Here is a 24,470-nt window from a genome sequence, read left to right on the forward strand (position 1 = left end):
GCGGTGCAACACCGCCAGGGTCATAATGAGGGCCATAGTCATGATCTGCAGAGGTGGGGAAAACAGACAAGTATCTCACACATTTGGAAGAGAGGTGTTTGAAAGACACCACCACCCCCTTCAGTCCACACACAAAGACAATAATATTTGTAGGTTTTTTATATCCTAAATAGAAAATATCGAATAGAATCACCATGATTATACTGCAAACAAAATCAAAGTAAAAAAAGGTCCAAATTATAGTCTTAATTTATTCTCACTTTTTTGAGCTATGTAAAACCTTCCCCACATATCTAGGTATACCCCATGTGACTAGGCCACTGGCTCTCAGGTGTGTAGATGGGCCTTCCCTATATCTTAAGAGACAGGGTTATATAATCGTTGTGTCTGAATACACTAACTGCGTGGTAAGGACAGCATAGCAACACACTGCTAGCTGTGGGTGGATAAGAATCTGCTGCTAAAAAAGAGCACTTACAACCAGTTGCTGAGTGTGGTCGCTTAGTGACATGCTGCAGAGCAAAGTAGCATGGGAACCACAATCTTAAAGAGCTCTCACAAAAAAAATCAGCACAGCGAATCAAACATTAGGAGTGATTATTATGGTGGTGTACAACTTATATATATACACACACAGACACAGACACACACACACGCACACAGACACACACACGAGAAAAAAAAAAGGCCACAGGGATCTTTTATTTAGGAAATAGAATTTAAAAAAACAAAAAAAATCAGGAAGAAAACAAAGGTTACAGGGACGTTGTAGTTAGGCTCACATTTCACATGTACAAAACCAGTAAAATGCAGCAGTTAAATTGACCTCAGCTAACTATAACTTGCGCCCCCGTGATGCACTGCTTATGACCTCACAGACATGGTCAGTGACATCACTGATAACATCTCAAATGACATCCCTGATGACATCATCCACAAAAGAAGTTCAGACACCCACTCATCTCCTCATACAAACAATTGTACATCCACACACACAACTACTCACACACTCATTCATAGACCCATAAGACTATTGACACAAATGCACACACATAGCCACTAACATAATGACTCACCCACCCATACATTACGAAGTCAGCTATTCATACACTTACACACCCACTCATCCAACCATATAGTCACTGTGGCCAGGCCCTGCGGCCACCCCCCTATAACTACCTAACCCCACGCACAGCCTGTCTCTCTGGGTGTGAGAATAGTTATGAGAGGTTGTATATCGGTGTGTGACAGTGGCTGTGAAGGTGTCTGTCTGGCTCTGTGAGTGGGTGCGTGAATGTCTGAGTGGGGCTGTGAGTTTGAGAGTTTGACAGCTCTCACTTGCAGAAAGTGAAGTGTTTCCTCTGACTTGGCAAGAGCTGTCAAAGCTCCCCCCAAGTCAGAGCAAACAGCTATATCCTAGGGGTGGGCAAACCCGGAACATAGCAGGAGCAGACCATGGGATGATGGTGGTCCCCAGGACCATCACTGACTCCTCGAGGGGGGCCACACCCTCCAATGTAAAAAAGCCCTGAGGAGGTGGTGGTCCCCAGGGCTTCGCAATGGACCCCCTTCATTATCTTAATTCAGCTACGGGGGAGTGGGGCTGCGCAGCCGCCTGCATTGTATTTACTTGAAGCCCCAGGGAGGTGGCGGTCCCCCGCACTGTATTTACTTGAAGTCCTGGGGAGTTGGCAGTCCCTCGGGCTGCCGCCCCCCATATCACTGTGTTCCATTTACTATTAGTCCCAGAAAAGTGGTGGTCCCTGAGGATTCAATGACCCTGTAACCTGGCCCATCCGGGAGTTTCTTAAAAACAAGCGCAGGCTTTTTTTTTTTTTTTTTAAAGTAATAATTCCAGTGCATTTGCTACGTCATCCTGAAATCGCAGCAATTTTTTTTTTTTAAAGTGTTTTTAGACCTGGGTGTGGGCTGAGACCCCAGGACCAGAGCTAAGGGGGCAGGGTGTACCTATCCTGGCACCCCTTGCCTTATTTTTATTTATTTTTAACTTTTTTTGCTCTGATTCAGCTGAAGCAGAGTCCCAAGATGGCTGCCAACACTTCCTGGTTGAAGTATTGGCAGCCAATCAGAGCTCTACACAAGTCTGTTATTATTCACAAAGTCGTCACAATCACAGATATACAAATTTGAATTTCCTTTAATTTCTCAAAAAACTACTGAATGGATTTACACCAAATAACCCAAAGCCCAATCTGCATGCCGACAGCTAGCTTTTTGACAGATTTAGTGTAATTCCGTCCAGTGGTTTGGGCTGTAGTAGTGTTCATTAACATGGAAATCGCACATTTTTTATCCTTCCTTTTTCTCAGCTCCTGCTTGACGAATCACTCGAAACTGCCCATGCACAACAAGAATCATGGCACACTTTCTTTTAAACAATTTCGTGAAGATTTGTCAAGCAGTGTCAAAGATATGGGCAAGTCAAAAAATGCTTTTTCTATGGAAACATGGTCCTACCTATAACTACCAACTGGAACTGGCGACCACCAGTAGAAAATATATATCTTGAAAAACCAAAGGTTACAGATAAAATATAGCTAGGAAAACTTTATTCTCTCCATACTAACCATACTTAAAACAACACAAACATTACAAAATTCTATAGTTATAGTAATAACTTTAATTTACACACCATCTTCACATTACTATAAGTCACCCATCTATGTACACAGTATTACTTATAACTTCACATTTTAACTTAACACACCATCTTGAAATTACTACAAGTCACGCAGCTTTGTACACAGTGTTCTCACCTCACTTGTCACACTACATAAACTATAGCTCACACCTTCTCAATGCACTGGTTATACCCTTGCATATGACATTCCTTATACAATATGAAAGCATAGCTTTCATAACAACCCCTAAAACATCTCAATTGAGATGATTTTGTAGAACAAAATTCAAAGTAGAGTCGGCAGTTATAGTTTATGTAGCAGGATAAGTAAGGTGAAAACACTGTATGACTTACAGAAATTTCAAGGTGGTGTGTTAAGTTAAAATGCAAGTTATAAGCAACATAGTGTACATAGGTGGGTGACATATTAAGGTACAAGGAGTGGCATACAGTGAATGAGCGCACAAAGTAGAGTACAGTGCAGTGTGATAAACTCAAATACCATATAGCGGTGTGGTGTACAAAGGTGAGGCATCCAATGCAATAGCATAGAATAGTGTGTAGAGTGGTTTGGAGTACATTAGGGTGGAGTAAATTAGAGTGGCTTACAGTGGAATGCAATATAGTGGAATAGCGTAGAAAGCCATGGCGTACAGTGGAGTAGTGTACAGTGGAGTGTCATAGACTGGATTGCATCCAGAGTAGGGTGTACAGTGAAGTTGCATACAGGGGAGTTACAAATACTGTAGTGGCACACTAGGGAGTAGCACAGAGTAAAATAGCAAGTAGTGGAGTGTTCCCCAAGGCACTAGAGTACAATGGAATGGCATATGTGGGTATAGTGGAATGGTGTGGACTTGAGCGCTATACAGTGAAATAGCATAGAGTGGAATAGCATGTATTGGAACAGCGTACAGTGGAGGGTCGTAGAATGGAGTAGCATACAGTGAAGAAGCATGCATTGAAGTGCCATACAGTGAAAAAGCGTAGAGAGGAGTGTCGTAAAGTGGAGTGACATATAGTGGAATAGAGTACAGTGGAGTCACGTACAGTGCAGTTGCATACAGTGGAGTTGTGTACAGTGCAGTGGTGTACACTGAAAGAGCGTAAAGTTGAGTGGTGTATTCTATAGTGCCATACAGTGTAGTAAGTTATGGATGTCGTTGAGATTTTGGAGGACTGTAGTTCATGGTGTGCAGAGTAATGCAAGGCAGCGGCTTGCTCTGCATTGCATTTCTGCACATGTACCAAGCAAAGCAGGGCGATGTATAGTGGCTTTGCATAGTTTTGTAAATGGTCCACAAGTATTGCACTGCCATTGTGACACTATGCATAACACAAGGGTAATGCAATAGAATCCCAAATTTTTCTCCTGGTGATATATTGTGCATCAGTGTACCATGGTAACATAGTGGTACACCGTGGTACATAGCGATAACAAGGCAGCGTATTATTGGCTAATGTCTGTCTTTACAAATGTAAAAGGCAGCCATAATCCTTTTAGTTGACTTTTGGATAGTTGTTCGCAACCTATTACCATTTTTTGAAATATATAGAAACTTATAATTATATTTCCCTAACTATTACCAAATAAATTAAGTGGCAGTAGATATGAAAAACATAATCAAACCTAAGGCTTACCTATGTTTAAGGCCCTAAGCTAGAACACTGGCGAAGAGGACTTAAAACAATATGGATGCCTGGAATTCTTGTAAAGACAGTCATTGTCAAATCAGATAATGACTTGGCATCGCTATGTTCTGGATACCACCTCGAAATTACCACAGCCACAGATATAGCTAAAACAATTACCTTATAACTTAACATTTGCTAGCACTACTCCAAAGAATCATCTACACCCGCTAATATGTAATTCTGCCAAATTTTCATTGGACTTCCTTTAGGAAACATCACAAAACTTTCAGGACTGTGACAATCAAATGGAGCAGCAGGTCTGCAAAGTTTTACAGCAGACATTCTCTGTAACATATATATATATATATATGCATACATATATATATATATATATATATATATATATATATATATATATATATATATATAATTATGCCCTATAGGCTTGATGGAGGGTGGGGTATGAAAATGACACCATGTAAGCAATTAGGATGAAAAATACGCATGGTACAAGCACTAGAATAAACACAGTGAAAGAGGTAGAAAAATTGTAACAAAGTCCATTGATGTGGAAAGGGGGACTTCAAGAGATAAAGATAAGACCATGGATGAAGGGAAGAAAGGAATACAGGGGCAAGTGGGCACCACCGTTTAATATAAATGTATTATTTATGTACATAATCAATGGAGATAGATAATTCATGGGCCAGACGTATACTAGAACAGATTTTGTTCATCGGAATGAACATGCTTAAAGATGCTCTGCAGCTAATTAGGCATGGTGAACTGCAAATTAATTGGCTCCCAAGTGGTGGATTAGTTCAACACAGTCAAAAAGGTACAATTATGAAAAACAGCAACTGCAATCAACCAGAATTCCAGTGGGGTATGGGAGCTACAACCACACTCTAAATAAGTAAATACTTCTGCGGGAAGGCATTCCTTGAGCCCCTTTTGAACCAGGTGCTGCTAACTAATCTATCTATGGGTTTATTTCTCTGCTCTGTGTCGTGGATATTCATAATCATGTACACAGCAGCTACCCCATTTATTGTATTCTTTTGGGTCAGAACGAGTGGGGTGGGGTGAGATGGAAGGAGGGGGTTTGTGGGGGGTCAGGGGCAGGGGTGGTGTGTGTGTGTGTATGTTTGTATGTACGTATGTGGGGGGATTAAGAGGTAAGGTGACTTTAATGCTCCCTGGCTTGCTGGAGCGCACCTATACTGCCCCGGTTTCTTCTGGTGGTCAGTGAAGTGTGATCCACAAACAAGGGCACATTTCTCAAAAGAACTTATGGTTGTGTTAAAGAAGTTACATCACTAGTCTGCTTCAAGGTGGCACTTTGAGATTGCACCACAGTAGAGGCTCAATTTTGGTCATATATGTGCTGTTGTGTTCACATAAGCATGTAAGGGTGGAAATAAAATAATATTGGATCTTTCTATATCTGTTGCAGAAGTTTCATATCCTTGCAAAAACCAGAATAATGTCTGCACAACTCATCCGTTACATCATTATACTATTGCCTGCATTAGTGAGTGAGTTCTCAAGGGATTGCCAGGAGCAGCTGTGCTTGAATGATTGCCACACAAACATTAGTTGCCTTTGCATAGGCACTAATTATTCATTCTGCTCAAGGGATTAATGTTCAAGGGAGCTAAGTTTCTATGACTCAACAGGGTATTTCTGTACTAGTCAGACATTGTGAACCATATTTCATAAAACCAAAGGTGTTCAAAATAAGATCAACAGAGCCTTGATAAAGTGGAAATTTACCGTTAAATGCTTGTTGAGGTCGGTTGTGCTCAATGATCGAATACAAGAGAATCAAATCCTAGTCTCTAACAACCCTCTACCACTTCCTTCTCATATACTACAATTTAAATTTATAAATTGACAATGTAATGTTAAGCATATTTTTTAACTATGAGAGACATAAAAAATGGATCTCTTCAAAATATATTAGCCTTCTCGAGTGTGATATGTTGTTATAATCATTATTGAGTTACTCAGAATTGTCAATGGGAGCGCTTCTGTGGTTTTTATGACTTTTTGAGCTGTTTGGCAAGACTATAAAAAACTGATTTATCAATAATCTGAAAATTTACATTTGATGGAAATACCATCACTCCATTGTGGGTTGTCCAATTAATTTTCATATTCGCACACAATCAAGGAGTAACCTCCATCCAATCGCAACCATACTTGTGTAAACTGTCTTGAATCATCACTCATTCTCGTAATATAGCTCCAGATTCTCTATTGCTTGTTCAGCACTCCACATTTCCCCCAGATAGGTTTAATCTGTAGAAGTACCAAAATAAATGCAATTAAACTAACACAATTACCCTTAAAGATTCAACATAGGACTCGGAATGCTCTCAGTCAATAATAGAAACACATGCTATTCTGGAATACCTCTTTTTTTAATGTGGCTTCCCTTCAGATAAGTGCTTTTTCATTATATCAATTCAGACAGATCAGTTAAAACACTTTACGATTTAATATAAATATATATGTATGGAAGTTCAGAGTGTTTAGTAAATGCAGATTGTTTTTATGTATTGGTTACATTTAATCCATTTTAGGGATACATGAAGGTTTTAGGTTGTTGAGGGGTTCTTAATGGTAAATATTTTAAGGAGAAGTTAAGTACTACTATATTGTAGACTTAAGAGGTGTGAAGCAATCTGGATAGCAGATCTCCTGATTTTGTAGAAAGCAATGAGTACATTTGTTTTAATACCATTGGTATGGCTTTGTAAAGCTTGCCCAGGACAGTAAGCCACTAGTTAGCAGTCTTGTTGATAAACAATGTGCAATCGTGGTGCTCCAACTCAGCTAGAGTTTCGGCTGGAAGAGGAAGTCTCTCACAAGCAGGACTGTTAAAAGCTGCTTTGCATGTGCAGTTGATAGTGCAAGATGCTCCTGATGGTTAGGTATCAGGAACATGTAGATTTAAACTCTAGGTTTGATTGAGCAGCCATTTTGGATTGGGAGAAGATCCACTGGCATATATTACATGTAACTCAAATCAACCAATCAGTCAATATCCGCTGTTCTGACAAATGATTGGTTTACAAAGATTTGTGATGAAAACCCATCTTTTTAACTATCATGATGTTAGGCAGTGAGGGAATGATTAGTGTGAATTCTGCCAAGGTTCAGGAGGGAATTATCAAGAGGTTTATAAAGAAGGAGTTGAAAGACTCAATTGGATATGTGGTAGGTGAGATGTTTGCCAAGAGGAATAGAGATATGCAAGTTGATGAGGAATACTAGTGACTAAGCAACCATGAAGACGAGGTATCGGAAGGAACATTAGTGAAAATGCCTTTAAAAGGACACCATTTGGATGAGAATATGGAGACTGAGTTGAGCCTAGACTCACAAGAGGACATTCCTGAAAAGAAAAAAAGAGTGTGATCAAATGATTTTAACCATTTTACATTCAGCAGATGACCAACATAAAGAGGCTGATGCTATGATGGTAACTCTCAGGCTACAGATTCAAAAAACAGCTTGAAGGACCCCAAAGGGTAGTTAATTCTCAGTACTTTAGAAAAGATTCTTCCAAGATGTGCCAGCTGGTGGCCAATGGGCTAACTGCATTGGCCAGTACATTGAAGATTGGAATAAAAAAATCACTTGCTAGTCTGCAATGCAAAGCGGGCAGAGTGTTCTCAATCCGTTATTGATCATAAGGTTTGCACAACCTGAAGCCTGGATCCTGAAACAATTACTTTCCTTTTTAAGATGGAGACAGACCCGAGAAAGGACTCATTCAAACACTATAAGGGCATGTTTCCTTGATTTTCTAGTGCCCCGAGCATGTATATTTGATATGGTTTAGAAGGCTTTGAGGTGGATAGAAGTCTGTTAAGAGGATGGATTCAGCAGGTTACGTGCTCTTCAAGTAGTGCTAATGCTGGGTTGATCAGTAAATGTAGGAAGGCTACTTTGATGAAAATCAGTCAGAAAGGAGGTGACTTATCTAAGAAGGGGAATTATTCAAAGACCATGGGTTGGTCTTTAGTGAAGGCACAGTAAAGAGTATAGTAAAATATGGCTCGACTTCCACAGCGTTCGAGAAAGCACAACATTGTATGAGCAAGGTCTGTGAAAAAGGCAATATTTTTCAACGGGATGGATGAATGAAATTTCTTCTGGCTGTGGCTTTCCAAGGTATCATTATCCAGGGAGAGGAAACTACACAGGCTTTCAGGCTTTAACAAGGTTCTTCTCATTAAAAGGACAAAGTAGTATGGGTAGAAACCTCAGACAAAGAATGCAAGCAATGTCATTTCCCAAAACGAGTATGTGAACCTGTATTGGTTCACATAAAAAAGGTAGGAGGAAGATTGAAGGATTCTGCAAACAAATGGGAGGAAAGGACTAACAACACTTGGGTTTTGCAGACACCAAGTTTTCATAATAGGGATTACAGAGTATCCAAAATGAAAGAAAGAACCAGGTTCCCTAGTAGGGTCAGAAAAAGAAATGAAGGTAGTGGACTTAGAGGTGAAGGAATGTTACAAAAAAGGTGCAATAAAGGGAATTAGAGAAAAACAGGAAAAGATATGACAAAACTTTCTGTTTGGTCACGAAGAAAGGTAAAGACGGAAACCTATGATAAAGGTGCAAAGTCAAGGTTAACTCTAGATAAGGTGGTCATTTCTACCACTTTATTTGCCTAACATTCGGGCAGATACCTTCCCTAGGGTGTTTCACAAATATTTAGCATTGAGCTGTGGCTTACATGAGGGAACAAGGAGTCCGGCTAATCACTTACCTGGAAGACATTCTTATGTTTCGGTATGCACAGGAGATTCAGTGACACTTGATTATGGGCCAGAATTAGGTAAAGATGATTCCATAAGGAGTTTGAGATACCGCACAAAACTGTCCTCCATCTCGGAGGGAGTTAGCAAGGATAAGTGGTCTGTTGTCCTCTTCTACACAACTTATCTTTCCAGGTCACTTAAATCACAGGGGCTTGCAGAGAGTGAAAGCAGAGAGTTTGAAACAAGGTCTATGATATGGGGACAAGAGTGGTCTGACACTCAAAGCAAAGGAAGAATTACTTTGGGGGCTAGAGAATCTGGAGACTTAGAATGGTTGAGAAATATTTGGTATGTCACAGATTATGCCCTGATATCAGATGAGAGTTCATCCAAATGAGGTGCCAGGTTGGAAACATGGAGACAGGAGGATGCTGGACTATGCGGGAGATGCAGCAGCACATAAATTGTTAAAAGCTGAAGGTCGGCTTGTTGTCAGTATAAAGTTTCAAAAGAAGGTACTTCTTTATTATCAAGGATGGACAATGTTATGGCTGTGCACTATAGGAACAGGCTGTGTGGTGCTCGGACAAAGGGATTGGCAAAGCTGACATTACAGTTCTAGGAATTGTGTTTGCAGCAAAGATATTGCTGAGAGCAGAGTATCTTGAACATATGGAGAACTGTGTGGCACACTGGAATTTGCATCAAAAGGTATTCCCGCAACTGGAAGCTAAATCCAGTTGTTTTCAGGCAAATCCAGATGACACTGGGCCCTCTGGAGGTGGAGTTAGTTGTCTGCAGAGGACACACCAGTTGGCACTTTATTATAGTTGCAAACTAGAGTCAGAGGCTGCAGCAATGGATGGGTTTCAGCAGGGCAGGAAAGGGAGGAAAAGTTATCCCTTCCGTTCAGTTAGTTTTTGTAACTCTTTTCTAGATGTCCCAAACATGGTTCCATGGAGTTATGGAACTAGCCGTAGAGGAACCCTTTGTTATTTCAGCTATAACGGTGACTGATAGAAGGATGAGAAAGAGAGAAGCATCCACTGGTTATGAGGGCAATACTCAGCATTCTTGTCTGAAGGATATCAGGCATTCCAAGACTCTCAAGGAATTTCAGACAAGGCTGTTCAATTACTTAGGGAGTCATTTTCTGCATACCCTAAACATAGATACAGGAGTGCTAGGAATATGTGGGTTTATTGGTGAGTGAAAAGGGGTCTGAACACTGTGAAGGCACTTGACAGAGATCCTGCAAATATTCTGGCATACTTGTTTGAAAAGGGGATGTGTTACAGAACGCTGAATTAGGCCTGTAATTTTGTCTGCACATAAACATCAATTAGTAGGGATGCTGTTATTTGCAGACTTTTGAAGGGAATTCTTCTGAGATATTTGCCAAAGATGATGGGCCCGATTTAGAACTCAGGGGACAGGTTATTCTGTCACAACGGTAACAGATATCCTTTCTGCTGAAATCGAAATCCCATTTTATACTGTGGGATTTAGGTTTCAGGGGACGGATATCCGTCACAGGTGTGACAGATTAACCCATCCACTGAGTTCTAAATCAGACCCTATATTGTTATATGGAATCTTGGTTCAGTGTTCTGTCCATTTAAGGCTTGACCTTCAAATAGATTCTTGGGGCTAAGGGACACGAGTGGGAAGTTGACGATGTTATTGTGTCTTGTAGATTTTAAAAAGGTTTCCGATGCAAAGGCTCTTAAGTTAGTTGTTGTTACTTATCTGGAGGTGTGAATATCCAGATTTGGAACTGAACAGAAACTATGGGTCTGATCTGTATGTTGGGGAAGAGGGCACCCAGTCGTTACAGCGATGGAGCTCCTTCCCCGCCAATAGAGGTCCGCTCACCGCATTTACATTTATCACATTGGAGACTACTGTGGCTCTGCTGTAATTAATCCCCTGCCTCAGCCGTGGGGAGTCAGGGCTGTCACAGAAAAGGCTACATGTCCGCCCGTCCAATTTAGATGGGCGGACATGTCACTTTTTACTGTTCCTTACCATCGGATAAAACCTGGCAGTAAGGAACAGTAAAAACATTACCATCATCAGACTTTATTTTGGCAATTGCCACAAAAATACATAAAATATAATACATCCATGCAATTACAAATACAAACCGTTAAAACAAACACAATAAAAAGTAATTAAAGAAAAAGAAAAATAGCAGCAAGATGGAAAGGGTAATTCAAAATAATAAGGCTTGCTGTTCAAACAAGAACTAGCAACCCCCCACCCATAATCAAAAGACAACATGTCTGGCTGCTGGAGACAAACGTAAAATGCATGTGTAACTGATGGCCTAATCGGGTGACAGTGGAGCAGCCCTTTTCTGTCTGCATCACTACATACAAAACAAATAACGGGAAACTGCAAATGCAGACTGTGCCTGATCTTAAAATCCTTGTTACGACTTTGTAATACCGAATACCGATTAAACTGAACAAGATGAGGATCCATGTCCTCCTGTAAATATTGTAATGCAGGCAAAAGTATAAGTCATGAACTATATATTCCTTAGCCTCAGGGCAGAAAGAGCAGCTCAGCTGTAATTCGGTAAGAGGACAACACCATTTCACAGTAAATGTTCGGAGTAGCAAGGTCCCTATGCAAAATGTAATATACAAGGCTCTAGTAGCTGGGGGCTCAATTGCATCCATGTACTCTTCCAGAGAGTAAGTGTCCTTGAACTCCATGAATGCTACAGTCATTGGGCCCTCCTTTCGGCCCTATACAAGCTAGCATCCACATAGCTCCAATACATCTCCTTGAGCGTAGACTTTGATATGCTCCTTGATGCCTCAGGGTTGGACCATAAGCTCTCCCACCCGATCTTGGTTAGGTAGCGTGTATTATACCCCAACCACGGGATCCTAACGGCCCCAGGAAGATTTAGTACACTTCCACACCCAACCAATAATGTATTAAGTCCTTAGAGGACCGTATCGTCCTCCAATACAGCAGGGATCTGAGCCTTATTCTGTGGACAAGAGACTGCAAGCCTAGATCTAACCAGAGTTTGATGGGAGGAATGCTGGCAGGGAGATTAGTAAGATGGTGTAGAGTAAAAACCTTATAATGTTTCCCTACCCCCCACCCCCGTCATTGGAGAAGCATCTGGATTGTCTTTTTGAAAAAAAGAAAAGAATACTGCTTGCTACAGGGCTGTGTCCTTTCCGACGCAGCCACGTAGCAAACAGTAAAATGCATTGACAGGAACCGCTGTGAAGGTGGTTCCTGCCTACGCCTTTACAAGTGACCTCCAGCTAGGTGGTCATTTATAAAACTGGTGGGCAGAATGGTCCTGCCTGATAGACGTAAAGTCATCCGCAAGGGCAAATACTCCTTCCGCAAGGAATTAAATCGGGGCCTATGTCAGATTCAGTTTATATCATTTTTGAGGAATATCAAACCCTTCGTGTAGTGAATTGTCTGGAGAAGTATAAGTCAAACTCAGGAAAGCAGGAGAAATGGAAAAGAGCAGCTTCTTGTTTCATAACAGTTAAAACGGCTTCTACTACTAGTATTTCTAAGATCAGAGAAAGTAGTGATGCAGGAAGCTGCCATTTATTTGTCTGAGTCCGGGGCACGTTCAGTGAGATAGCATTGGCTACTAAAGTTTTCTGGTCGGGTTTTGGACTGCAGAGGATTCTGAGGGTAGCTGGTTGATCAATTGCAGGTGAATTTGTAAATTTTTATTTAAGGATGTGATGTGCTGCAAGTACTACACTGACGAAGGTTTAACATGGAAAATGTTAGCCTCTCATCTTGTAATAAAATGGTAATTTTCATTTTATAGGGTCTAGAGAATCTAGATTTTATTAATAGAACAATATTTAGTAGGTCCAAGAAGTTAAAGTGTTCAGCAAAAGTGTTTAAGTTTATAATTCCAAGGTGTTCTTAACAAATTTTAAATTCTGCATTATTGTCTGTTTTTCTGTTTGACAGGTGGACAACAACAGTGGCATACATGACATGCAGAGGAGATAGTATGTAGAGGAGTGGATGTTCTGAAATCGAATTTGAGATTTCAGCATCTGAAAGGAGGATTATGAAATAACAGTTTTCATAATGGTTTGAAAGCAGTCTACATTTTATGTGGATCTTTAAATGTAGTTATGTTATTCTAAGAGCTTTAGAGAGGTGGGATTAAAGCGTTTAATGCATAATGTTAGCCTCTGGGCATTTAGCAAAATCGAGATTGGCTAGACACTACATTATAAAAATCGCTGGTTTGCTCTAGAGTCATATTTGCACTCTTAAGTCGATAGAGGAATGGGAGAAAGAGTGAGGGGGCTTGTTATGTCTGTTAGCATTTGCACATAATTATTTCCCTTTCTAAAATTCCCTGTTGCTTCTCAAGTACAAGAATAAGAAATCTGTCCTGCTTCAAGTTTCTAAACAACTGTGAAAGGACAAATTGATAAATCATTGTGTGTTCCATAGCCTAAAATGCTTTCTTTGGTGCTTTGGCAAATCAGCTGTTTACAAATACTCAACCTTTTATTTTCTTCTTTTTCAAAGGTTTCATGATAAGATTGGTGTGCAAAATGACAGATTTTCGCATGCAGGGAAAAATAGAGAGAAATAGTCATGCTCATATTCACCTCTCGTAGTTTAGCATTGTTCTCTTTCCAATGTTCATACAAGAGCTCTTCAGCCACCTAAAAAACAACCCATACAAAAATTAAATCAAATTAGTTTCTTAAAACTCACTTTCCCATGTAGCTGCAAATTAAAATGTACTTTGATTTTTAGCAGAATAAACCAGGAGGAAACCCATATTGTTTTATATTGCCTCTTTTCTTTACTCATTACTACAAACACAAACTCACAGTTACTCTTTTTCTAGCTACATAAGGGCAACCAGACTACCAGCACACTCAGTAAAGCATTGCCATAGAAATATGTGGGTGTTTTCTTGATTACTTTTAGATCGTTGATATTCTACATGTGGTTTATATTGCAAGTGAATATCCAACACAATGCATTAAAAGGATTAGCAGAAATGATAGGTTTTGAGAGATATCCCCAAGGTGAGATGGCTGGAGATTGGGTAATATGTAGCATGAGGGAGTTTGAGTGTTTTTGAGACAGTACAGAAATAGAGTGACTTCCAAAGTGAATTTGTTTGAAATGGAGGGGACTTTCATTTTTCATTTAAGCTTAGCTTTTGACTAAAGATATCTAGTGCAGAAAGATGACATGATTGTGTCTCGAATAAAATAAAAGCAGTGTAGAATCTGTAAAGTGCCTGATGAGCAGCACTGGATTCATAAAGTGATGTTTTAGGAAACAAGCACGGGGATTGACAAACTTCTGAGGTTCACACAAGCCACATTAATATGACTGACAAATGTTGCTTCTGCTGCACTTTGCAGATATTATAGGATGAACATCCCGGGCACAGGGTTTATCCACAATCAAAAGAAAAGCAGAGACTGTCAACCAAAGAACTGAATTTAAGAGGAATTTCCAAGGGAACAGGAAGCAACCATATTACTTTAGTTGAGGAATGAGACGTTCAAATATAAAAGAAAGGTTTTCTACCTTATAGGTACTGCAAGGCACCTATAGAGGACATGAAGCGGGGGAATCACAAAAGGGAGTCAGTACCAATGATAAGTTCTTCCGCCTCGTAAGAGCTCACCTTTAAAAAGGTTATTCCTTGTCCAGAGCTGAGTAATATTTTTCAAAATGCTGAACTGTGCTATTTCATAGTTGATCAAGTTTTAAAATAATATGAGCGATAATGTAGCCAACTGGGACACGGAACGGTTGCAAAGACTCTTGGAAGGCATGACTAGAGGCGAGTGTGCCTCCTCAATGCTTGGGTGGTGGTTGCTTGAAAATTATGGCTAACCAGTAGGATACTGGCAAGCGTGTGCTCCCTTCTCAGCAACAGTAGGGGATCCAAAATGCCCTATTATGCCTGACCAGTAAGATACTGGCAAGAGTGTGCCACCTTCCTAGCAACAGCAGGGGATCCAAAATGGCATCCAGAGATTTCTAGCTGTAGGAAACCCCAGGATACTGAGACAGTGGCAGCGTCTTGATGGCAGTAATAGCGGAGTGGGCATCTATTTGCTTAAGTCTCTCACAGCATCAAAAACACAAGGATTATGGGGTGCACTTATATGATGGAGCCGCTTGCGAGGGATTTCGCCTAGGGTTCCTCAAACTCACATTATGAGTTTCCATGTCGGATGCTGTGGAAGATTATGTGTTGAGGGGAGTATCCTTTACGGACTAGGTGGTCTCATACACTATATAGTGTCATGCTTCATCATATGACCACCTAGCCCCACCGAGGTAGGACAGTGCCACCTGGGCGGACTCAACCTCACCATTAAAAGAACAGGACGGAGTGCGTAAATTCAATTTGTCTGGAAAAATATGGGATCCAGCTATACTAGGGAAGAAGAAAAAACACCTAGTCAGTCACCTGTGTGATAGTACACCTTTAATAGTGGTGTCTGCTGGTGTGAATAAGAACAAAGGAAGGGACACCTATGTGAGAATAAAGACTCACTGGGTCACCTATCTAAAATTACTGGCCAAGGAAAGGTATAGTTTTTTTACCCTAAACCTGAGAGGCTACTGGTCCCAGGTCAAAAGGAGGGGGAGTGTCCCCTTATAGTCACACACAAAAAAAGGAAAGTAAGGCAGAACAGAATATAACTATAATGTACGCATGGTCTGGTCTACTAAATGATAGCCTTAAATGCCCTACGCTAAGAAGGCTGCGTGTGGGCTGAGGTTAATAACAAAGCTGATGTCCACAGGGTAATTTAAGAGCCAAAATCCAGAATTTTCACGGCTCAAGCACATATGTCATAACATAAATGAAAACATCCAAGTACACATATATCATGAGAATTCTCAGGACAGCGGTATCCAGCTGTGTAACCTAAACAGGGATAAACATTCAATTTGAGAAACTTAAGAAAATGTTCAGGTCTTATCTTTGCCGTAGAAGTCACCGCTGTGCGAGGATTCGTAAAAAACTCACAACTCAAAAGGAGGCGATCGCTAAGCACCTACTCCGTTCCCCTCTCTAGACCGCTTGAGGTAACGGGTCTAGAGAGAGGACGGTTAATAAAGGGGAGAGAAAGAGCGAGAGCGCGCATCCCCCACCGCCGGCTCCTGGGGCGTGGTGGGTTGCGCGATGTTGGTATTGCATTGCAAACGCGAGAGGCCGCAGAGTCTGGGAAGCGTAGTTCCCTGCTCCGCGTGCCGCACATATGTATGTGCGGGCCCTGTCAAATTGACAGAAACTTACCAGCGCTCAGGGCGCTGTGCGGGGTGGTGGTTGGAAGGGGGGACAGAGAGGAGGTAAGAGAGAGAAGGGGAAAAGGGGGGGGAAGAAGGGGCAAAAAAGGAGGCAATCAAAAGGGGAGGGAGAGGGAATATGAAGACACAAGAGGGGAGAAATAGGAGACCGAAGTCTGACAAAGAAGCAGAGATTGAGAAATATATAGAAGCGTTAAGGAACAGCAGAGAAGAGGAAGAAAGAATATCCAATAATAGGGAGATTGAAAGATCTGGGATACATATGAGGGTGAAGGGAGAAGGGAAGAGAAGAGGGGCGCGGGACAGAAAGGGTGGAGGAGGGAGAAGATGGGATCTATGAACACATAACAAGAGGGAGCCAGATGGGAAGAGGAGAAGGTTTCTAGGAAAAAATTAGTATGGAGGAAATGAGAGACATAAGGGAGTGGGGGGAGGAAGAGGGGGTTGAGGTTGGTTAGTAGAGAAAAGAGTGGAGGAGGAGAGGGGGTGTGTAAATGCATACAAGAGGAAGAGTCAAGAAAAGACAACCGAGAACAAAGAACAGAAGAAAAAAGAAAACAGAGAAAAAAAGAGAAAAAAGAACTTATGTTAAGTTGGAAGAAAAAAGGGGGAATGGGGAGGGTAGAACGGGTACGGGGTTAGGAAAAAAGGTGATCAAATGGCACTAGTGGTGCTCAAAGGGTGCTGGTTGCATATACTATCACTTAGTTAATATTATCACTTAGTTAGTAATGACCACTGAATTTCGTCATTCAAACCATTGGTATCTGTGTGTAGTCTCCAGACTCATCGTTGTTCATAATAAAAAAGTTTATGTTTCAAGTTGTTTGTTGTTGGCGGTAGTTTGTCTAAAACTATCCATTCCAGCTCCTCTGGGGAATGATTACTCATGGTGAAGTGGCTTGTGAGTTTGGTGGCGTCCAGTTTGCACCGGATGGTACTCCTATGTTCACAGATGCGGGTGCCCACCTTCCTGGTTGTCATCCCAATGTACTTAAGTGGACAGGGACACTTGATCATGTAAATCACATTCCTACTGTTGCAATTTGTGAGAGATTTCAATATTCAAGGTGTTTTTAAACCTAAGTCCACCGTGGTGGATCTCTGTGTGAACCGGCAAACACTACATTTTCCACAGGGATTGTGACCCGTTGGGGGTGGTAATTGCCATAGTGTTGTCTGGTTATTGAAAGGTTTCACGGTGGGTCTTGGGTGGACCACCATCTCTCGTATGTTTGTGGCCCTTTTATAGGCATGTAAAGATTGTTGAAAGGGGAGGCTGCCAGAGGTCAGGATTTTCCAGTCATCCCTGATTATTTTCTGGATTTTGTTGGATAGTGGGTTAAATGTTGTCACACACACACTATCTGTTCAGCCTTTGGTGGGGTTCTAACAATTGATCTCTATTGTTATTCCGTGCCCTTTTGTTTGTGCTCCTGACAAGGTATGCAGGGTAGTCTCTCACAGCATGCCTGTGCCGCAGCATTGGCACAGAAAGGCAGAGAGAACTGTCAGTCCCAGCCAAAACGGGAAAAACACCCTAATCAGAGAAGCCACTCTGCCCTACGCACAAAAGTGTAGTTGTGTCCATGGTAGGTGCTTTCTCCAGCTGGTGATGTGATTGAGAGTGTCTACAGGACCTGGTGAATACCCAGGGTCCTGACTTTGGCAACGTTGTCCAATTATATGAATGGCTATTGCCATTCCGCCAGAAAGAATAAGAAAGGAAGGAATGAAGAAATTTTTACTCCCAGGACGTCTAATGTGGGAACGGAACATGAAGGAGATTCTGCGGTGAGTAGGGTGAGCTTACATGAGTAAACTCTATGCTTCTGGCTTCTATAAAGGAGTTACCGGCTACTGCAAGTGCAATGTGAAAGTAACTCCCACAGAACAAAATTGAGGCAGTAAATTATGCATAATAGTTTTGGAGCTGCCAAACAGGCCATTTGTGATGAGGAAATAAGCTGGGTGTATTAACAAGCATTTTCAATGCAACGGGTCTCGCATTTGCTCGAGTTAGAGCTATTAGCGTTGTGAAGAAGAAAAAAAACGCAGTGCGATCGCACTATGTAAAATGCAGAGCGATTGCTCTGCGTGGAAAATAAACAGATAAAGTAGTCCGGACCCCAGGCTGAAAACATCGAGCCTCGTATGTTTTTAGTAGTTTACCGGTGCTGTGTAGGTGAGGTATGCATGCCTTTCACAAACGAAAGCAAGCGGATTTTAAAAGGCAAGCCCACGAACCAATGTAAGTGACTGACGTGACATGGGCGTGGTTTCAAGCCCAAATAGATCACAGAATGGACGGGGCGCTTTGCGCTCGCCCATAAAAAAGAGAGGAAGCATTCAAACGCTTTTCACGAATATGTTATGAAGCTAATTATACAGCTGGGAGCACAAGTGGAAATACTTTCAAAAAAATGTGTGAATGGTAAGTCCACCACATTGATTTACTGGTGATCAGAGGACATGAACATCTGAGGGTTTCAAGAAGGTGGGGGGGTTCGCAGTGTGCAAGTCATTTTGTTTTCTTACAAGAGCCCATGAGGTGATCAAATAGTAAAGGTTATAGCTGAATTAAGCACAGAAAGAGAGAAAGGGGTCATACTAAGGGCCACAATACATTGTACTATTGTTCCTCAGGACACTGCCAGGGTCCTTATCTTCCCAAACATAGGTATGGAGACACAATTTCTGAAGAGAGTTACAGAAGCTGCAGAGTGAATTGACCCAAAAGGTGTGGCTCTTGGGCTGTGGAATGCATGTGAACTTTGTTTCCCCTAGTTAATGCTGCCCTGCTTGAACAGGCAGAAAGAGCTCATCTGGAACATTGGATACCGATGTTCGATAGTACTTTTATGCGCTGTAGGTGTATGGAGGCCTTATCTTTTGGACTTATCCCTTCTGGGCAATGACAAGACAAGGGGGAGTGGATTGATGCTGAAGCGTTCTCGTCGCTGCGGGTCAGTAGGGTTTGGAGGATGTTATTTACTGCTGTTTAAGCATCTTTATACACAGCGATTTTCTCTCTCTCGCTTTGCACGATGCATTTTTGTGGTGCTGGGAACCCTAACTCGATGTATGAATCATTACTTTGGTTTGTTTGTTGTTGTTTTTTTATATCCTTTTTTTATTTTATTTACGGAATACAAACAGTAACCAAACTCAGCTCAACTGCAAATTAAATAACTGTCAGGGGCGGCTGGTGTTCAAGGGCTAAGGGGCTGCGCCCCTAGCTTTTTCTGGCCTCTCTAGTGAAGCATATATTGAATTACATGATGAAAGTAAAACATTTTCTGCACAACATTTTCCGAGTGAAAGTTGTGCACTTTGAAAAGCCCCACTGCGCCTGCATCAGTATGTGGCTGAAAGATGCACAGTAGGGCTGACAGGGCTTGCCCACGCACAGCCCTTATGTTTTTTCAGAACGCAGTGACGTCCCTGGCTTATCTCCTCCTCCACCAGAAGCCCTGATAGTAAACAGCCTGGAGTGTTTTTTGTTCAGCCCGAGTTTCTAAAAACTTCATGTCACTCTGATATTATTATCCACCCTTTCCTATTTACTCAAATGGTGGGGGGTGATCAGAAGGGTCTACGTACCAGAGGTCACATTTTATTAAAAGAATGTGCACTTCGCAAAGAAAATCCCCTTTTCCTGCATTACAAGCAGTCTGTGGCAGAGAAATTGAATAAATACAATAAATAACTCCATCCAGGGCTCTCTGGGACACAGGAGTGTGACCTTAAGACCTCAAGTCATAAATATGCCAAAGACAACCGTGCACACAAGTAAGTTGGAGCTCTATCTTTTTTACAGACAATAAGAAAAAAATCTGTTCTCTCAGCTCTCCTCTCCCTTCACTGCCTCTGTAGGTGATTTAGTCTCTCAAAGGCAGTAATGGTTCAAGTAATTTATCATGGCTAGTTATGCTCGTTTTATTTCTTCTGCAGACTAATGACGTGATATGTCATATTAAACATGTAATCTGCAGCTCAAATAAACGTGTACCTTTTATCACTGAAACTGCTGGATACTGGATGGGTGAGGCAATGTGTGTTTGTTTGAATAAGTGTTTGCAAGGCTTGACTGAGTGGCTAAGAAACTGTGGGTGTCTGTGTATAAGAGCTGTGTGAATGGCAGTGGATGACAATGTGGATGAGTAAATGGGTAGGTGACCAAAGGCAGTGGGTGAGTAGGTGAATGGAAATACGTGAGTAGTGAGGCTCACTCACAAGGTGCAATTCCGTCTTGTATTTGTGCCCCACCACTGCTTTCAGTCACCAGCCACCACTGATAACTGCACAGTGCACCTCACATTTCACAGCACAATTGGAAGTCATCTCGTAAACCATAGAATAACAACATTTTTTCATGCGTCCACACAGGATGAAACACAATAACCCACCAAAATACATGATGACAGTCTGATAATGGTAGGGTAAAAGTGACAGAGCGAACTTTGGAGTATCTATTTGGAAGAATAGTTAGTCAGTGATGGATTTTCCCATCCCCTTACCATATGTTTGCATTCAAATTATGGCAAACCTGTAGGTTGGACGCAAGGCCCTATCTGCTGAAAGGATGTCCCTGCCCGCCCTTTTGCTTTTTTTTAGAAAAAGAAAAAAGAAAGATGGTGTGAAATTAGTGTCTTCGAGCTAGTTTATTTCAGGAATTTCAGGTTAATTGCTTAGGGAATTAACCACGCTGCTCTTCCTACTATCAACAAAAGTAGTCATCATCAGATTTTTCTTTGCCACATTTGGTTTCAAATTTCAAACCCTTCTTTTTAGTGGTTCATCGATTGCTAAATGCAGAGGTTGTGGATGTAAGTAAGTATGTGTGGGTTTATTTGGTGAAACACTGAGGCTTTTATGTACTACTGCTCAAAAGTGGCTGGCATCTCATTCACCTGCCCTGTGCTTTTACTTTTCTCTTGTATACTTTCTTCATGCCTTTTTTTTTTTTTTCCAAGAAAGATGTTTCTCTCTGCCCTTTTATTGCTCTCCATTGGGCTACTGCAAGGGCCGAAGAGTTCTAAAGCAGCCTTAAACCATTGTTAGGCACAGCTGAGGATCACCTGATTCACACCCCAGGAACCCAGATTTCTGCCCAGTACAGGACCACATAAATTTCCCAGACACCAACCTCTTTCTCAATCTACTAAACACTATCCTTTTTATTTAGGGCTGTAACCTGAACATAGCTGGGGATTAAATATGCCCTGAACCCATGTTACTTGATTCCTTGCCACAACCAGAGACTACATTATCTGCACTGTCAGACTAAAGTGCATGAAGAGTGACAATCCACTCTGCACTAGGGGGGTACCTCTGCCCACAGACAGTAAACACTTTATACTCATGCATTCTGTTTGGTTGCGTTTTAAGAGTGCTCATGCCATTTTCAGCGGCGGCACGTTTTAAATGTAAGTAGTTTTTATTTTACAGGTACCATGAAGAAAAACTTGTAAGAAAAGTCCAAGAGAGAATGGTAAAGTGTGTCAACGTCCATAGGAATTTTGTACTCCGAGATGTAGTGCTGTGTTAAACACCGATGCATTAAAATATTAGATGCTTAGAAGGTCTGCTTAATGGGCGGTTATTCCTATTTGAATGGAAGCAATTGCTCTAAGACCCACCTGTTATGTGATGCAAACTGTATCCCAATTTTACCAAATACAGGGTACCTTTACACTTGTGGAACAGCACTGAACACATTACCTGCTTTCTCCTTGCTTCTCGAGCAGATTTCAGTTCATTTGTCCGCTCTCGAATAGTATCCAAATAGGTCTCCTTGTTTTGTTTTAGTTCTTTTAATTCAGATTCAAGCAAATCCCTTTCCTCTTGCAAAAGGTTTTGAAGTCGGAGACGCCGCTGTTCCAAACTCTTTTTCTTCTCCTCCTTCTCTTTCTGGCGATGATATGCACTCATGCTATCAATGGAGTACATAAGAAGTGAATATTAACAATCAATAGTTAATCAATATCTAGTCTGCATAAATTGATAAATGTAACATCTTTATCAGAATTGCAAACAACACACTTGCCATACTGTTTCCGTGAATGGCAATTTTTTATGTAAAGGAATATTTTTCAATACCTGCTATTTTGAAGGACCTTTGGAACAAAATTTCAAATGTCTTTGATCGTGTTTACGTCATACCATGCTATCTCCATGGAATTGTGGAACTCTATTATAAACAAACATCAACAGTCAAATCTCTATTCTATCTGAAACTGACATCAGCCAGTTTTTTAACCACAAAGGCACTCTGATGTAAACAAGTAATCACCAATAAAAGCCAGAACTGGTGGCTAAATATATGGCTAAACAATTTCATCATCTTCTTTGTTAACCTGTTAATGTAGCTAAAGTATAACATTTTATATGAGTAAATCTTCAAGGACAGCCTTGCCAATCTTCCACCAGGCATTTTGTCACATGTCAAACACCAATCAAGGTAGCCCAATAGCAGTTCCATATTCTCAAAAGAATAAAAAAAATTACTACTCATTGATGATATCACATCAGTTGCCAAAATGTGAACATATGCTGCTAGATTTCCCAAGTCTCCTCTCGCCTCTCTCAAAGCAGTGCTTCCCTCTGAAGCAGAAAAAAAGATTGGAGATCAGATCCCCTCCTTTCATGTCAGTGATGATTTAAAACAGCCTTACCTCATTAAGCCGTGTTTGGCTGCAGTTTTCTTCTTGATGTGTCATAATCAGCTGATGTGTAATGCAGATAAGCCCGAACTCCTCCTCTTTGGCCTTGACTCCCTTTTTGATTGGTTTACTTGCTGGCCCGAGAGTGCTCCCCCATTGCCCCCTCAATCAGATGTGGTTAAGAACTTAGGGGTTACGTTTTATAACCAGCTCTCTTTTCAATCTCAAGCCTCAGAACTGATAAGGAACTGTTTTGGGCTCCTTTGTGACTCGAAAAAATGTTTGCATTTCCTGTTCCTACCCATCAGGAGAAGTGTGATGGGTCACCTCTAAACTGGACTATGCCAATGTTCTATATTTGGTCAGATTACTTAATAAATGGGCTTCATGTTGTACAAAATGCGAGTGAGCGGTTGCTTCTCAATCTTCTTCTGAGATCCAGAGTCTCCCCACATCTCCTTTCTCTTCATCTGCTTCCCACGAAAAAAAGATTATGTTTAACACACTTGTACTTAACTTTAGATCTTTACTTCTTTTATGGCCTCAATATTCCCCCACTAGGGATCTCCCCTCTTCTAACATGTCACTGGCAGTGATGCCATGAACCAATCGCCCCAGGAAAGGTGGTTGCTCTTTTTTCTTTCTAAAGCCCTTGGCATGGAATAAAAACTCCACCTTGTAGGATTTGAACATATTTTTAAGAAAAGGTTGAAAACATGGCTACTTGCTCAGTCTTAACTTCTCGCCCTTGGGTAGTAGTTCCGGGACACTCCTCGGAGCACTTGTCACACTATAAACATCTATACTCATTATCATAATCACTATTGAACTATATAAACGTCTCAAACTACTGCATCACCAATAAGATTATACACCTCGTACCCAAAACATAAAACTTAATTCAAGATGGAGTACTCTGAAGTAGTGGTAAATCAGAATTATGCCTGGAAAATCCAATTGAAGCCATGAAACAAGTTCTCAATTGCTTAAGGAACTTTTTACCTGACAACGTGTCTGGTGGCTTCCTTCCCTTCTTTTTAAAAGCACAAATGATGCACCTTTTCACAGCCTACCTTACAACCAGGTAGAAGGGCTATCATATCCTCCCATACACTCCCACCACCCCACCTCAAACACTTTATTGCTGATTCTAAATGCCAGATCCACTTCCTTAAGTTTTTGCTGCTACCATTATAGGTTCTTACTTGCTTTTTATGTCCATTGCACCACTGCATCTAAATCGGAGTTCTACAACATATGAAATAAATAATCTATATCAACAGGACTCTTAAGGTGTAAATAATATTTTTATTTCCATGTACTACTAGCTTTATTAAGAAAATGTGATACACTAAAATACCAGCATTACAAAGTTAAACATGTATTTGTATTATCCATAGAACAATGTTACTACTTTTCCAAGTG

General features: G+C 41.1%; 1 protein-coding gene and 1 long non-coding RNA gene across 3 annotated transcripts in view; one reads left to right on the forward strand and one right to left on the reverse strand.

Annotated features, from left to right (window-relative positions):
- TCHP (trichoplein keratin filament binding) overlaps positions 1-24,470 on the reverse strand; it is a 212,009-nt gene that overhangs the window by 147,975 nt on the left and 39,564 nt on the right. For both annotated transcript variants that reach the window (XM_069214726.1, XM_069214725.1), the window contains exons 3-4: positions 22,105-22,315; positions 13,695-13,751 (exon numbers count right to left, since the gene is read on the reverse strand). In XM_069214726.1, coding sequence (XP_069070827.1) covers positions 13,695-13,751; positions 22,105-22,315 — 268 coding nt within the window. The remainder of the gene's footprint in view (positions 1-13,694; positions 13,752-22,104; positions 22,316-24,470) is intronic.
- LOC138266215 (uncharacterized) overlaps positions 1-24,470 on the forward strand; it is a 170,291-nt gene that overhangs the window by 59,339 nt on the left and 86,482 nt on the right. The gene's annotated exons all lie outside the window — the stretch shown is intronic.

Source organism: Pleurodeles waltl, chromosome 11 (genome assembly GCF_031143425.1).
Source record: "Pleurodeles waltl isolate 20211129_DDA chromosome 11, aPleWal1.hap1.20221129, whole genome shotgun sequence".
NCBI lineage: Eukaryota > Metazoa > Chordata > Amphibia > Caudata > Salamandridae > Pleurodeles > Pleurodeles waltl.